Consider the following 16,710-nt stretch of genomic DNA (forward strand, 5'->3'; position numbering starts at 1 on the left):
TGACTTCAGTCTGTCGTTAAACCAGCTCGTTCCCCGGGGGGTGCACCGTTCCTGGAGACACTGCAATACCAGGCCGATGCGTGGAGTGGGCGGAGCAAGCCCCTATCCCATCTCCCTGCGCCAAAAATCAATTTAATATATGGTCCCCATATAGGGGACGTATCAGATATTAAACTGATAAGAACAGATACTACACTTGATCTTAGCCAAAAGGCCGAGAAGCGATACCGACAGCAGCGCGCTGTGAGGGGGCCCTGCAGGACACAGGGGAGCGCCTCAGGGTGGGGGGTCCCATTCTCACTGTCACACGGCCAGGGGGGTCACAGACACAGCACAGCTCACACGATACTAAGGAAGGAGGGGTCTGACCGATAATACAGAAGCACATTTCACAGGTAAAACTGTACAACTAGAATAATTCCCCAGCATGCATTAGTATAGCGTTTGAATAAACGAGACGCCCTTCTGAACACACATGCTGCTGTGAGACTCTCCTGCCCCTCCGTGCACAGTCCGCAAACTGCAGGCTTGGCTGGCAAACTAGTTTTTTTTTTTTTTTTTTGCCATATCAGTTTTCCCCGCCACTTTATAAAATAACACACACTTGTGAATCCCACAACTCGTCTCTTTCCCCTGCCTGCCTCCGCGGGTCCGGCCTGACCGCCAGCACGAGGGCGCCAGCAATTCCACAATCAACCAATTAATCAATTAATCAATTTAATGCGTGATGCCATTAAGGAAGAGACACATCAGACACTACAATGACGGGCAGAGACAGAGACCGAGTCTGACGTGTTACTGCTGGTTTCGTGCATTTTACTGCGCTCCTGCAGCTCATAGTAATACTAATTAAACAAAATTAACTACTACTAATTTGTTATTAATCAGGAAGTTAAAAAATATGATTATCATTATTAATAATAATCATCATCGGTACTAAAGCCCCGTCTATACTCATTTAATTTCACAATATTTTACCATATTATATTATTGCCCCGACCCTCACCTGCTACAAGATAATAACAACGCATTATTAGTAGTATAAATATTAGTATTATAACGGGAATGAATACTCGGTTTTAGGACCGCAACGGGAAATCGCGGTAAGCGCAATATCGTGCAACAAATAACTTCTCAATAATGTGGATCATTTTTTGTTTGTGTGTTAGGCCTATTTCCACTGTATAATCATGATTATTATTGTATTATTAAGAAGAACAATGTGAAATGGATCTGAGCCATTCATTATCATTATTAGTAATAGCGTCAATAAGCAGCATCAGACCGTAGCACGCTGATGACTGTTATTTACCACTCGGTTTGCGCACCGCGACGCGATGACGTCAGCACAGAACGCAGAGGGGCACGCACGGCCTGTTGGTAGACGTGGCGCTGTGATGTCAGCGTCCGGGAAGTGACCCGGATTGAAACCCCACAGAGCGAGAGAACGAGAGAGACGCTGAGGCGGCGAAGGAGGGAGAGAATAAAAACACAGATACCGGTAAGAAACGGGGCCCCGACTCCCGGCCCACGACCGCGGGGGACGAGCCGCCCGAAAGGGGAAAAACAAAACCGAATGTCGCCCGGTTGTGTTGTATCGAGTCTTTATTTATTTGTTTAATTCCAGAAGCTGCCTCCGCTTTAAAGGGACGGGGAGAGAGAGGGACCGGGTGGGTTGAGAGCCGGGGCCGTGTGTGTGTTCGCCCTGGTGTCGGCCCGGCCCGTGTCAGGGGGGCTTATAACCGCGTTTTCCCGCAAACTGAATTACAGTATTTAGACGCGACTCTTCGCTAATTCTCCGTAGAACTCTGAAGTTTTTGTTGACGCGCCGCACGGCCAATCGGAAGCGAGCGTGTGCCCTGAGTGGCAGTCGGTCTTTCCAATCGTGTGTCAGGAGAGGAGGGGCGGGTGCAGGAGAGTGACCTGGGCGACTGCCAACAGAATCCGCCGCAGGAGTCCGGGGGCGGGGTTTGATCCGATCGAGCCAGTAGCGGAGCAGAATTCAATGGAGGAGGCTGTGATGGGCAGCTGACGGGCCCAATCGGCTCTGGACGGGGGGCGGGTCGGTAGGGGTTACTCTGGTGCTTAGTTGGAAGTGTCGTTTTTTATTTTTTCATGTTTTTCGACTGAAACTGAAATTACTGAAGCGAAACAATTAAAATGCGACCTCGGAACTAACTAGTCTGCGACACTACATTTTAATACAGCATATTAAGAGAACCATCACAACAACAACAATTATAATAATAAACCCTCCTTAGCTAATGTTGTTCGGTGAATTATTTATAATCGTTGCTCCCAGTCTGAATTAAATCACTAATGTCCAGCCCGCTGACGGATCCGGAGGGTGACACGACAACACACTTGACGTCGTATTGACAGATCAGTTACATAAGCCAGTAGGTCAGTCGGACACATCTTTTGAACGCCGGGAAAATCAATAATTTTCATCTTTTTCGGACGATCTAGAAGAAGTATAAGTCAAAAAGCCGTGTTCAGATGGCAGCTGTTGTACATTTGCAGTAGCTGGAGACAGCAGTACAGAAGTGTAGTTAGTCGTGTGAAGTTGCCAGTCATTTGTGTGTGTGTGTGTGTGTGTGTGTGTTCACCTGTGTGTCTCTGTGTCTGTGTGTCTCTCTCTCTCTCTCCTGTGTGTGCGCCTCTCTCCCCATCTCACTCTCTCTCTCTCTCTCTCCCCCCCGGCTCTCTCTCTCTCTCCTGTGTGTGTGCCTCTCTCCCCATCTCACTCTCTCTCTCTCCTGTGTGTGTGCGCCTCTCCCCCGTCTCTCTCTCTCTCCTGTGGGTGCGCCTCTCCCCCGTCTCTCTCTCTCTCTCTCCTGTGTGTGTGCCTCTCTCCCCATCTCACTCTCTCTCTCTCTCCTGTGTGTGTGCGCCTCTCCCCCGTCTCTCTCTCTCTCCTGTGGGTGCGCCTCTCCCCCGTCTCTCTCTCTCTCTCTCCTGTGTGTGTGCCTCTCTCCCCATCTCACTCTCTCTCTCTCTCTCTCTCTCTCTCCCCCGTCTCTCTCTCTCTCCTGTGTGTGCGCCTCTCTCCCCGTCTCACTCACTCTCTCTCTCTCTCTCTCCTGTGTGTGTGCCTCTCTCCCCGTCTCTCTCTCCTGTGTGTCTCTCTGTCTCTCTCTCTCTCACCTGTGTGTGTCTCTGTGCTCATCTGTGTGTCCCCAGGTGATGAGTGTGCGGCCTGATGAACGCGCGACGTCGACACGGCTCTAGAAGCACCGAGCAGGGCGTTTACCTGGGACCGTCGCTCACGCAGACACAGACCTGCGCAGCTCCCCTCTCCTGCACAGACGCAGCCACCGCTGCTCCCCCACCGCCCATCGCCCTCTACGACGGCAATATGTCCGGCCGCGATCGGACCCACGAGTTCCTCTCGGCCTGCAAATCACTACAGGGACGACAGGTAGAGAGGGAAGGGGGGAAGAGACTGGGAGATATGTGGGGGTGTAGAGAGAGATTACAAAAATTGCAATACTAAGAAGAGGCTGAGTGGGCTTGAGCTGACATGAAGTGAGAAGCTTCAAAGTTTAATCTCTCTCCCTCTCCCTGCTGTTTCAGAATGGGGTTCAGACCAACAAGCCGATCCTCAGTGCAGTCAAGCAGCGCAGTGAGTTCACTGTCATGGCAAAGTGAGTCCCATTGCAATACTGCCCTTATTAACTATTATCATCATTGATATACTTGTCACGATTAATGTTATTACTGCTATTATCATTATGGTCAATAAAACAATAGTTAATTGTTTATTATTGTTCTCTGATTCATCTCTCTCTCTGTTCTGCAGGAGGATTGGGAAAGACTTGAGCAACACTTTTGCCAAACTAGAAAAACTCACAATACGTAAGTACTGCTCACTGTATTGCTCACTGGACACTGGTACTGCTACTAGTAACTGTATTGGTACTGCTTACTGTCCTGGCACTACTACTAGTAACACTTCAAGTTTCTATGGGTGCGGCCATTTTTCTAAATGCAGGATACAGCTGTTGCCAATCCACTGGACTCACTTGTGTTGCAGTATCAAAAATGAATTGTGTAATTGTAGCTATGCTAAAGCCGTGTTTGGAAACCTGGTTGGTACCTTTGCTGATTTTGTGTTGGGAGTCCTGGGCTTGAATCTCGCAGAGACGTTAAATTACTTTTACACAGTTTGAAAATCCTTTCGGTAATTTGAAAATGTGTAAACACATACCAGTACAAATCATTCCAGACATGCCAATCATTTTATTTCCCAGTGTTTACACTTGTTTTACACTCTAAACTGTGATCAAACTATTTTGTTACATGTTTTTATTTTCTGGGATTTGACCCTTTACACTAGTAATTATTCCAAATAGCACCTCACATTGTAAAAAGAGACTCTACTAATTTCAAGGCATGCATGACATAGTCATTAAATTGGTTTGGCAAATATAAAATCAGGACCTGGATGGCCCCTAGAAATTTGGTCTGGCTAATCCGAAATACAATTAAAAATGTATATATTCAGGAGCCATATGGTTCCTAAAAATTTTGGTTGATTTTGTGCCCTGTAGTAACCGTACTGGTACTGCTATTGGTAATTGTACTTACTTCTTGTAAAAGAACTGGTATAAAAAACTACTCCAGTAAATGTAAAAAGTAGCTAATTTAAAAAGTACTTGGAGTAAAAGTTACATAGTTAATTCTAATAAAGCCTTGTCGCATGATCTCCAAGCAAACACTAACACACACATCTCTGCACTCTGGGCATGATTGAATATGTGTAACAAAGTAATGGTTCTATTGATTAAAAGGTTTGTGTTATTATTCTTTCTAAATGGCTGTAGCTGATAAATAAATACAAATAAAATCACAATACCAACTTACCTAGAACACAAAGACATGTTGATATTAGTTTGTTAGTTTATTGTGGGGAACATCACTGGTCAGGACAGGAATGGAATGCCCATAGACTACAATGGGGAAAACGGAATGGCAGTCTATATCTCCAAATCCCACCCAGGATTCCTAAAATCCTAAATAAGCTTTCTTTAAAATAACCTCATATAAAACATAAAAGTGGAATGACATGGAATGACAGCTGCTTTCTATGGAAAGACAGGCCTGGAATATTGAAAACGCACTGAAAACGGCACAAATGGGTTTGACTGCCTATAATTCCAAATCCTAGACTGGGATTCTAAAATCCTGAATACACTTTCTTTAAAATAACCTAATTTAAAAAATAAAAGTGGAATGATGGCTGATTTCCATGGGATGACAGGCCTGGAACACTGAAAACACACTAAAAACAATAGGGTTGTTTTCACACACACACACAGACACACACATTGATTTACAAGCAGGCTCACAAATGAAATACTTTGGACGTTGTATGGTTTGTTGAAAGACAGCTCCATGATACACTTCCTGCATTGACAACAGAGAACCATGCCTCTCTCATTTGATTGGTTCGTTTACTTTCAAAACTAAACCAACCTTATCTACTGCAGAAAATTTCACAATACTTCATATTTGATGTTATAAAACCTATTGCTTTAATATTAGAAGGGAATAAAATAGAAATTACTTCTTGAATGTAAATTACTGTGAAGAAATTGATTAACAATATAATTCTGAAATATGCAAAGCAAATACATTTTTCAATTATCATAATGCTGATGTCTTTATTGCTGTTAATTGCTTATTCTTTATAATTAATATTTCTATGTAGACACTTTATTAAGGGTGATTTACTATTATTTCAAGATATCACATTATTTTACATAGTTGCCCATTTAAGTATTTTTTTCAGATAAGGTTGAACTTGCAGTGTACATAAATGTAGATGACAGAATATTATATATATACACACACACACTAAAATCACAGTCTAAGATTTGGAGATATAGGCAGTCAAACCCATTTGTGCTGTTTTCAGTGCGTTTTCAATATTCCAGGCCTGTCATTCCATGTCATTCCACTTTTATGTTTTATATGAGATTATTTTAATGAAAGCTTATTTAGGATTTTAGGAATCCTGTGTGGGATTTGGAGATATAGACCACCCTTCTGTTTCTCCCATTGTAGTCTATGGGCATTCCCCCATTTTCAATGGACATTCCATTTTGCCCTTCATCTCTTTACAACCAGCAGATTTCTATTAAGTACAGGTTTGTAATGTGTGATATTGTCTGATATTTCGTCAACATTGGTGAATGATGTGTGAACATTTGCCATTTCAGATATCAGTGCTACATTGAACATGGTTATATTGGGTTTTGATATAAATCAGGAAGGTCAAATGTCGCATGGGATTACAAGACATAACTCGTTTTAGATTAAACTGTGTATACTATGTGAAAAGGGTACCGTCTAGGAGTATATCCATAGCAAGAACCTGAATCGTGTGGAATTGGCTTAATTATCACATTTTGCCACGAAGCTCTTCAAATGTTTGCTCACTAATAGGGGTGTAACGATTCCAATTTTCAATTCGGTTCAATTTTCGATTATAGTTATTTTTCTTCAGTCTTCAAATGAATAACCTTTTTTGATAAAAATGTAACCGTATTAACAGTAAATTAACAGTAAGGGCTTATGAAACACAATTTAATGGACTTCAAGTAGTTTTGCATGAACGGTTTTTCTGGAGTTGTCATGATTGAATTCCAAGGAACGTTAGAAACGTGCTGATCTGATCAGGACAGGCAGACAAGCTAGATCAGCTGCCATTCTTCAATTATGTATCAAAATGTGCGCATATACATACACATAAAAATAATACAACAAACTTTACACAATAAATTATATAAATCGGTATGCACATATCTTAGAAGACGTGTACAATTATAAAACTAGTTATAATAGCATAAAACTGAAATATGACAGCCTATAGTATTATAAACATTAAAGCGCTTTGAAATGGCTCCGTCTTTAGTATTTCAGCTGTTTACATCAATGCAGTAAATGTGCTCTGCAACACTACAGTGCCCTATAATATAAAAATAATTAGCATCAAACAGGTGACTGATCAAAGCATTGATCCAGAGACCTATGTTTGCAACAAGATCAAAATTGAATTCCGAAGGAAAGATAGAAATTTGCTGAGCCGATCACAGGGCAGGCAGATGAGCTATAGCAGGTGCAAATAAAATAATGACTATTGTATTTATATCACTTGTAGAAAATAATGTTTCAGGAATCAACACAATTATAAATTTCACAACGACTATTTTTTATTACAAAGCCCAGATTGTCGGCTATATTGTATTCAGTATATCCTACCGCGTAAACTGCAGGTTCAGCGGTTGAAGAAGGAAGCGTTTATAACTTATTACATTTGAGGAGTTCACAGCTGAAACGCCATAGGCATTTAATTCAAATATTTAGTGACATAGAAGAATCGATAAGCGGGAGAAATACACACATGCCGAGAGAGTCTGCTGTCGTTTAGATTTTTTTTGATACTTGAATTAATATTGTTTTGGCAAAGCCAAGTAAATAAATAAATCACGACCCTGTCTTTAAATTGGTCGAAATGAAACGCTCATTTCGATTGATCTTCGATCACGAATCGCAGTGTGATTGGCCTGTTGAGTGTTGTGGGCAGAATGCTTGACATTTGAATCTATTGCTCCTTCATTTATTGGTCTATTTGTCTGTCATCCACATTGTTTTCAATGGCAGCCTAAAAAATTTGTACTCTGTAACGAATGCCTTTTTGTAAGTAGCGAAGTACAATACATATCTCAAAACATACTTAAGTAAAAGTAAAACCAAATTTGAAAAATGCTTAAAAAGTACAAGTACACAAAAAAGCTACTCAATTACAGGAACAAGGGTAGTTGTAATTCGTTACTTTCCACCCTTGAATTCTACTGCTAATTCTCTCTCTCTCTCAGTTGCCAAGCGGAAGTCCCTGTTTGATGACAAGGCAGTTGAGATTGAGGAGCTGACCTACATCATCAAACAGGTCAGGACCTGTCTCTGCATGCGTGTCTGTCTGTCTCTACATCTCTGTGTGTCTCTGTCTCGCTCGGTCTCTCACTGTCAGTCTGAAGAAATACATTTGTTCTTGTTCTTATTTCGTCCCTCCTCCCTCACTGTCTCCAGGACATCAACAGTCTCAATAAACAGATCGCTCAGCTGCAGGAAGTGGTCCGTTCCCGTGGCAACCAGAGTGGCCGCCACATCCAGACACATTCCAACACCATCGTCGTCTCGCTGCAGGTTAGAGGGCAAAGGTCACGGGGGGCTTATTCGTGTGCCCCATAATATGTATTTTTAATATATATATGTAATATCTTACCCTGTTTTAAGCTGTAAGATGTCAACTCAAGGGGGTTAGGTGTCAAAGGTGAAGAATTAAAGCAGCCAAAGGGGGTTTGTAGGAAATCTTATTGATTTTGGCATTTACTTTTTCTATTTGAATATTTACAAGGCTCTCCCTGCCAGGTGACACTGAGAGGCAGGGTAGAGGTCAGAGGGCACACTGGAGAAATCAATACTCATCTTTTTTTCTTCTTTCTCTGCAGTCCAAACTGGCGTCCATGTCTAATGACTTTAAGTCAGTGCTGGAGGTGCGAACAGAGGTACGGACACCGGGGCTGCCGGGGGTCAGGGGTGAGGGGATAGGAGGTGGAGCTGTGCTGTTCGATTGATTGATTGGATGGATTCATTGATCTGTCTTTCCTTCTGTCCGTCCTTCTGCAGAATCTGAAGCAGCAGCGCAGCCGCCGAGAGCAGTTCTCCCAGGCGCCTGTCTCCTCCTCCCCCCTCCACAGCAGCAACTTCAGTGAGACACTGTTCCCCGTCTGTCTGTCCCCCACGTCTCCAGCTATCTCTCTCTCTCTCTCTCTCTTCACTTCTGTATATATACTTATACCCCGTTTCCACTGGCCATGTTCAGCTGCACCTCCATGTGGCCAGGCTGTAACTGTGCATCTACACTGTGCACAGCAGTGTTTCCACTCTACAGCTACAGCTGCCCTAGGAAGTGACTGAGAGACACAAAAGGTCAAAACGGATCCTGGACACTCGGCACTCTGGAATTTATTGTTTTAAACTGGAGCCTGAAATACCGCTAACATTGAAGTGCAATAAACTTTGGGCTGAAATGTTTTTTACGATATTTAACACAGTCTTACAGTACAAGTTATACAAGATATTCAAAAGTACAAACCGGGACACATTGAAACAATATATAAAACAAATGACATCACTTAAAATTGAATTTAGTTTATTTTGTTTACCAGCGCATCGTAAATAACCGTGTTGCTTCTCCCTGTATCATGATCCGATTAACATTGACAATATAGCTTAATTTAAATAGCCTAGATATTGTGGGAGAATGAATTGCATTGCATTATTAAATACAGTGCGCCTGGGTTTAAATCTGTCCGGTGTAGCCACTACATGTCTGTATATCATGAAATATAGAGTATGACAGTCACAGCCAGTTTCTTAAGCAAAACTCATACATGTGTATATAAACACGACTACAGCACTCCGGCATCCATACTTACTGGAAAAGTTTTCCCCAAATTCAGTGTCAACGTGTTTTCTCGGCTTTATCAATGTTGCAAAATAAAAGTCACATCCATAACATCACAGCATCAGCTTTTATTGAGAATGGGATTCCTTTAAAAAAACAGCTTTGACACCGTAATGATTGGATCAGTTGTATTAATCGCTAAGTTTTGTGAGGTTGTAAGGTTTGTATTTCTGCAGTCGGTAAAGTGTCTATATTTGGATTACCATTAACATATAGTTATAGGGATAATGAGGGATTACAAATATAATTAAAATATACGATTCTTCATGCGTTTGATCACATAAAAATTAGCCTCGGTTTTAAACATTTTAATTGTTTTAAGATAGTGTAAACAGGGGGAAGCTAAAAACGTGCCATTTAAATAATTTAGAGAGAATTTACAAGACATAGGGACATTTAATTTAAATCCGGGATGAATATTTCATGTTTGCGTGTATTTATAACAAAAAAAGGAATGGTATTTCGTCACGGCACATTGTATTGCAGTCCGATGCAGTCCTTTCTCCGGCAGGATTTTCGTGATCTTTTCTAACATTCTTAAATGTCTTTCTGTGCCAAGCAATGAATCCTGTGTGGCACTTTTCCATTGTGCATTAATAACTCCTCCAGATAAACTGTTTTTCCAAGGTAAACAAACATTTCTTCTTTGGAAAAGTTTCTACCGCATCGAGAGCAGCCACCATTACTGTAGTTACAATCTCGGAATGCAGACGCGCTGCGTCAGGACGTCACAGTACTGACCCGGACCAGTTTGGGACTCAGCCGATGCGATATACGAAACTGTGCCGCCTGAAACTAGTTCGGGCACAGGCAGAGGTGCAGCTGAGCCCTAATGGAAACCCCCTGGCACGGCAAGGGCACGCTGAGGTGCAGCTAAACGTGGCTAGTGGAAACAAGGTATCTAATTCCCCATATAACCATATAATTACTCTCCCCTCTCTCTCTCTCAGGCAGCTCAGTGCTGATGCAGGACGAGACTCGCAGGTCAGCTGACGTCTCCATCGACATGGACGCCCGAGACCCCCAAGCCAGCCAGCAGTTGCAGCTCCTGGACGAGCAGGTGTGGGAGGCGAGGGGGAGCTCTTGCATTGAAATGTGCAGTTGTGTCTGTATTAATGGTGGGAACTAGGCTGTATGCACTGGTCTTTGTGTCAGGCTGGGCTGGGCTGTATTGACTGGTTCTGTCTCTGTGTCTGGCTGCGCAGGACTCGTACATCCAGAGCCGCGCCGACACCATGCAGAACATCGAGTCCACCATCGTAGAGCTGGGTTCCATCTTCCAGCAGCTGGCGCACATGGTGAAAGAGCAGGAGGAGACGATTCAGAGGTGAGGGGGTGAGGGGATGGGGGTAGTGTGTCCGAGTGCATCTCTGTTTCTCTCTGTTCAGTGGAATTGACATGTATAGCCTCTCCCCTCCTCTCCCCTCAGGATCGATGGCAACGTGGAGGACACCCAGCTCAATGTGGAAGCTGCTCACTCGGAGATCCTCAAGTACTTCCAGTCCGTCACCTCCAACCGCTGGCTGATGGTCAAGATCTTCCTCATCCTCATCATCTTCTTTATCGTGTTCGTTGTGTTCCTGGCCTGAGGCGGGGGGGAGTGGGAGGGGGATTGGTGCAGGGGCTGGTGGCGTCATTGGTTTGGGTGAGAAGGCCTGTGTACTGTAAGGGGAATCGATGGTATTCACAGTCCAGTTCAGCAGGGTCTGCAGCTCTGGTCCTGGACAGACACAGGACAGAGCTCAGTTAAGTAAGCTATACTTGCTTACTAAATGTAATAGTCTTTGACAGTTAGATTGGAATAGAAACTTGAAAACACTGGACTGGGGCTAATAAGTTAATGCAGCTGTGTAATGGGCCTAATTAAGGCCTGTAATTACTCCTGACGAGCTTGTGAGTGACACAGGCAGGAGAGAGAGATGTGGTGACACTGGACTGGACTGTGTCTCTGCAGGAGAAGGGCAGCAGACCCTACTGTGCTGTAGTAAAAATATGCAGAGACTTGTTGTAGTGATCACAGTACAGGGAGGGTGGGAGACAGACTGGTCACGGTGTCAAAGTGTCAAATCCCCAGTGAGCTTTACTGTGACGATCTCAAGACGGGGGGGGGGGGGGGTGAAGTAGACCCTGTCCTCTCCGGCAAGAGCAAACTATTTGAGTCCTACATTTGTATAAAAACAAAATAACCCACAAATGCATTATCTTGATCTATTTTAACCCATATTATGAGGATTTATTATAATTATTATAATATTACTATTATTGTTGTAATTATTATGAATACCGTGGTGGCCTTTCTATGGCAATATGTGATTGGTGTTTCTCCATACAGGATTGTCCATCTAGAGCCCCACTAGCCCAGTTCAGACGAGTTCAACACAGTAGTTGGGTTAAGTCAGGGCGAGTCCCTGCCTGGAGCACAGAGCAGCAGCAGCAGAGAGTGAGACGCCACTGGCTGGTCCCTCTCTTGCCACACACTGCTGAGTTTGAGAGGTTGGGGGAGGGGAGGTCTGATATGATGGAGAAAACTGAATCTTGACAGACTGGCTGATCACTGACGAAGGATTAATGAGCAACGCGACAACGATGATGATGATAATTGTAATAGTCATAACTGTTTGTCAGTTGTTTTCTATTGTACTGTAGAGGTCTTCTCAAAACTAAGAACAGTGTCCCCCGCCACACTCTGCTGGCAGGTCTTGTGGGCTTAATCTGTGTAAATCCTCAAAGGGCAGGGCCAGTTAAGCAATTAAGAGCCAATTAAGCAATGGAGTGTCAATCAAGCAATTAAGGCTCTCACAGGTGGTTGGATTCTTGCAGTATGCGTTTCTGAGAGAACTGAATTTTATGTTCTTGTGAAGAGGGAGGGGAGGTGGCGGAGTTAAAATTAAACTACTGCACTCTTTCTCTCTCTCCTCCCCCGCCCCACCCTGGTGGGGCTGCTCCAGGGTTCGAAGGGTGGTCAGGCTCCAGCAGAGTCCACCTGATTCACACCTGGAATAAACAGGCTTATCTGACACTGAGACCCACTGTGCTCAGTTAGAACCCCTCAGGCCTGGACACCAGAGACCCCCCACCAGGACTGAACTCCTCGAGCTGACCCCCAACCCCTCCTTAATGAAGCATATTTTCAGTGCCTGAGGTATTTTTATGTACAAACAACTCCCCCACCCCCTCACTTTTTTTTTAATTTATTTTTAATTTAATTATTTATTTTATCGTCGTTATTCTGAATGACATTCCCGCTCTTTAAAAAAAGAAAAAAGATAGAAAGGGGGAGAGAGGAAATAGTGGAGGAGTGTCCTCTTGTCCTCATCTTGCTTTTTTCTTTACCTGTTCTCTGTGCCCTCTGTGTCAATTCAGCCCCTGCAATTAATTGATTAAACACCACTGGACTCTGGACATGTGAGAATAGCCCCCTTTCCTCCTCCTCCCACTTCTTCTGTCTCCCTCCCCTCCCCTCCTTTCCTCCCTCTACCCCCCCAACCTGTTCCACTGTAAATAGACCGTTCTGTCACTGCCTTCCTCTTCACTGTATAAACAAGAATAAACCGAAGAAGCAACTAATAAAAGAGACGAGATTTCGAGATTCTGAGCAGAGTGTGTGTCTTTATTGTTCTTGGTTTCTCTGTGCTTGTGCTCAGGGGCTAGTGGGACGTGTCACTGGGCCAGTGGCTACATTCATATGTACATGTTTAAAAATAAAAAATAAAAATAGATCTCTCCTGGCTCAGCAGCTGGGCGGTGCCCGGGCCTCAGTGGGCATGATCTCGGGCATGCTCCTCACCCTCCTGGCCCCACCCACTGGGCCAGGCCCCGCCTCCTCCTCATCGCCCCACAGTGGGTCCTCAGCCAGCGTGCCGGCGCCGCCGCTCTTGAAGGGGTTGATGCGCAGCCGGGAGCGGAAGGAGACGAGGGACAGGCTCTGGCTGCGCCGCTTGTCCCACTGGCTGCGCTCATGCCCCCCCTCCTCCTCCTCCTCCTCCAGCGAGTCCCGCAGCACAGAGCGGAAGAGCCGCGACACCTCCTGCACCTCTGGCTCGAACTCGGTCACCAGCTTCCTGAACCTGAGGGGAGAGGGGGGAGACATCGACACCTCTGTCTGTCTCTGTCGCTCTCTCTGTATCTCTTTCTGTCTCGGTTTCTCTCTGATTTTCTGTCTACAATCTGCTCCTGTACCTGAGGATGACGGGGCCGCACTGCGGGGGGGGGATCCGGCCGCACAGCTCTTCCAGCTCCAGCAGCTCGCCGGGGGACAGCTGGTAGGCCAGGCGGGGGGGCGAGGCCAGCCAGGAATAGTCCACACTGGAGCGGCGGCGGCACCGGTGCCTCTCCAGTGCCTTCTCCTGGCCCAGCCGCTCGCAGTGCTTCAGCAGAGAGCTCAGCTCCAGCATCAACGTCTCGCGCACCATCTCCTCCGGGGCGCGGGGGGCCAGCGGGGGCGGGGTGGAGTCGGCCAGGGAGGAGAGCATCGCCCAGGGGAACATCTGAGAAGGGGGAGGGAGAGAAGGAGTTAATATTGTCCAAAACTAATGAGAGAGAGTCGGTTAGATGTTCATACTGCACACCTGGAGTATATATACTATACACACTGAACACCTGGAGTATACATACTATACACACTGCACACCTGGAGTACTCAGACTTTACACACTGCACACCTGGAGCACAGACTGTACACGCTGTACACCTGTAGTACAAAGGCTGCACATGCTGCACACCTCACACATGCACAGAGAGAGAGAGAAAGAGGCAGTTACTTACCTCAGCAATGCTGTAGTAGCAGTGGAGCAGTGGAATTACCAAAGAAGGACACCTCTATTGGCTGCAGTAGTAACAGTAGTAACATTACTATTAGTTGCATAGTAGTAACAATAATACCAGTATTAGTAGCGGTACAGTCCGTAGCAGCAACACTAACAGTCCCAGTCCAGCCGGGCAGTCCCAGCCTCGGCCCCAGTCGCTCACAGTGTCGGGTCTGTGTCCGTATTCACAACAGTCACACTGTCAGCAGCAGCCATCACAGGGTGGGCAGTGGCGTCAGGCAGCAACAGGAGCAGGGAGGATCTGTAGCAGTTACAGCAGCAGCAGCAGCAGCAGCAGCAGTAGCAGGGGCAGCGGACTCACTGGGGGCAGAGGCTGGGGCAGGAGCACTCACCGGGGGAAGGCTGTCTGGAGATGGGAGAGGCAGACTGAGGGATACAGCAGTAATCCGCTATTAATACAGAGGCCAAGATCCCCAGCTCAGCACTTCCCAGCACAGCCACTGCCTGGACAACGTGCGAGTGTGTGTGTGTGTGCGTGTTTTGAGGCTTGATTAAATCATGTGTTCTGACACTAGAAGTCTCCAGCCCTGTTCCTAGAGAGCTACAGTACAGCACAGCAGGGTCTGCAGCCAGTCTCCATGTGAGAAGCATCCTCTCGATACACATACAGTGAGGGAAAAAAGTATTTGATCCCCTGCTGATTTTGTACGTTTGCCCACTGACAAAGAAATGATCAGTCTATAATTTTAATGGTAGGTGTATTTTAACAGTGAGAGACAGAATAACAACAAAACAATCCAGAAAAACGCATTTAAAAAAAGTTATAAATTGAATCGCATGTTAATGAGTGAAATAAGTATTTGATCCCCTATCAATCAGCAAGATTTCTGGCTCCCAGGTGTCTTTTATACAGGTAACGAGCTGAGATTAGGAGCACTCTCTTAAAGAGAGTGCTCCTAATCTCAGCTCGTTACCTGTATAAAAGACACCTGTCCACAGAAGCAATCAATCAATCAGATTCCAAACTCTCCACCATGGCCAAGACCAAAGAGCTGTCCAAGGATGTCAGGGACAAGATTGTAGACCTACACAAGGCTGGAATGGGCTACAAGACCATCGCCAAGCAGCTTGGTGAGAAGGTGACAACAGTTGGTGCGATTATTCGCAAATGGAAGAAACACAAAATAACTGTCAGTCTCCCTCACTCTGGGGCTCCATGCAAGATCTCACCTCGTGGAGTTTCAATGATCATGAGAACGGTGAGGAATCAGCCCAGAACTACACGGGAGGATCGTGTTAATGATCTCAAGGCAGCTGGGACCATAGTCACCAAGAAAACAATTGGTAACACACTATGCTGTGAAGGACTGAAATCCTGCAGCGCCCGCAAGGTCTCCCTGCTCAAGAAAGCACATGTACACGCCCGTCTGAAGTTTGCCAATGAACATCTGAATGATTCAGAGAAGAACTGGGTGAAAGTGTTGTGGTCAGATGAGACCAAAATCGAGCTCTTTGGCATCAACTCAACTCGCCGTGTTTGGAGGAGGAGGAATGACCCCAAGAACACCATCCCCACCGTCAAACATGGAGGTGGAAACATTATGTTTTGGGGGTGTTTTTCTGCTAAGGGGACGGGACAACTGCACCGCATCAAAGGGACGATGGACGGGGCCATGTACTGTCAAATCTTGGGTGAGAACCTCCTTCCCTCAGCCAGGGCATTGAAAATGGGTCGTGGATGGGTATTCCAGCATGACAATGACCCAAAACACACAGCCAAGGCAACAAAGGAGTGGCTCAAGAAGAAGCACATTAAGGTCCTGGAGTGGCCTAGCCAGTCTCCAGACCTTAATCCAATAGAAAATCTGTGGAGGGAGCTGAAGGTTCGAGTTGCCAAACGTCAGCCTCGAAACCTTAATGACTTGGAGAGGATCTGCAAAGAGGAGTGGGACAAAATCCCTCCTGAGATGTGTGCAAACCTGGTGGCCAACTACAAGAAACGTCTGACCTCTGTGATTGCCAACAAGGGTTTTGCCACCAAGTACTAAGTCGAAGGGGTCAAATACTTATTTCCCTCATTAACATGCAAATCAATGTATAACTTTTTTGAAAAGCGTTTTTCTGGATTTTTGTTGTTGTTATTCTGTCTCTCACTGTTAAAATACACCTACCATTAAAATTATAGACTGATCATTTCTTTGTCAGTGGGCAAACGTACAAAATCAGCAGGGGATCAAATACTTTTTTTCCTCACTGTAATTTAAAAATACAGTTCCATTTATTCAGGCACACATGGGGTAGGTGTCACTCGCAACCCTCACCGGGCTGGAGGGTCTCTAGTTCCCCTGCCCCCACCTCCAGTGCCCCCAGCGCTCTGGGCCAAGATCCTGGACATCACGCACCCTACAG

The 16,710-nt window shown here is 45.3% G+C and overlaps 2 protein-coding genes and 1 non-coding gene across 3 annotated transcripts; 1 reads left to right on the forward strand and 2 right to left on the reverse strand.

Annotated features, from left to right (window-relative positions):
- Positions 1-35: 35 nt before the first annotated feature.
- On the reverse strand, positions 36-226 carry LOC136765147 (U2 spliceosomal RNA). The gene has a single exon (XR_010821349.1). It is a non-coding gene; the product is annotated as a U2 spliceosomal RNA (small nuclear RNA).
- A 1,163-nt stretch (positions 227-1,389) lies between these two features.
- On the forward strand, positions 1,390-13,127 carry stx5a (syntaxin 5A). Its single transcript, XM_066719062.1, has 11 exons — positions 1,390-1,501; positions 3,184-3,421; positions 3,577-3,647; positions 3,803-3,858; positions 7,884-7,954; positions 8,095-8,211; positions 8,517-8,573; positions 8,695-8,776; positions 10,486-10,595; positions 10,741-10,862; positions 10,965-13,127. The coding sequence occupies exons 2-11, from the start codon at positions 3,203-3,205 to the stop codon at positions 11,122-11,124; spliced, it is 1,065 nt and encodes a 354-aa protein (XP_066575159.1). The 5' UTR covers positions 1,390-1,501; positions 3,184-3,202; the 3' UTR covers positions 11,125-13,127.
- On the reverse strand, positions 13,125-14,757 carry LOC136764754 (protein RD3). Its single transcript, XM_066719063.1, has 4 exons — positions 14,694-14,757; positions 14,300-14,360; positions 13,715-14,022; positions 13,125-13,602 (listed from the first exon to the last, which is right to left on the reverse strand). Exons 3-4 carry the CDS (start codon positions 14,020-14,022, stop codon positions 13,266-13,268), a joined length of 645 nt encoding a protein of 214 aa, XP_066575160.1. The 5' UTR covers positions 14,300-14,360; positions 14,694-14,757; the 3' UTR covers positions 13,125-13,265.
- Between the last annotated feature and the right edge of the window lie 1,953 nt (positions 14,758-16,710).

The sequence above is a fragment of the Amia ocellicauda genome, chromosome 12, assembly GCF_036373705.1.
Source record: "Amia ocellicauda isolate fAmiCal2 chromosome 12, fAmiCal2.hap1, whole genome shotgun sequence".
NCBI classification, from domain to species: Eukaryota; Metazoa; Chordata; class Actinopteri; order Amiiformes; family Amiidae; genus Amia; species Amia ocellicauda.

Excerpts from the sequence above, each read along its gene's own strand:
- stx5a (XM_066719062.1), top strand. The coding sequence starts at position 3,203 with ATGAACGCGCGACGTCGACACGGCTCTAGAAGCACCGAGCAGGGCGTT. Across the intron at positions 8,212-8,516 it reads CCATCGTCGTCTCGCTGCAG|TCCAAACTGGCGTCCATGTC; the intron begins GTTAGAGGGCAA and ends CTTTCTCTGCAG. Across the intron at positions 8,777-10,485 it reads CCTCCACAGCAGCAACTTCA|GCAGCTCAGTGCTGATGCAG; the intron begins GTGAGACACTGT and ends TCTCTCTCTCAG.
- LOC136764754 (XM_066719063.1), bottom strand. The coding sequence starts at position 14,022 with ATGTTCCCCTGGGCGATGCTCTCCTCCCTGGCCGACTCCACCCCGCCC. Across the intron at positions 13,603-13,714 it reads TGCGGCCCCGTCATCCTCAG|GTTCAGGAAGCTGGTGACCG; the intron begins GTACAGGAGCAG and ends CTCTCCCCTCAG.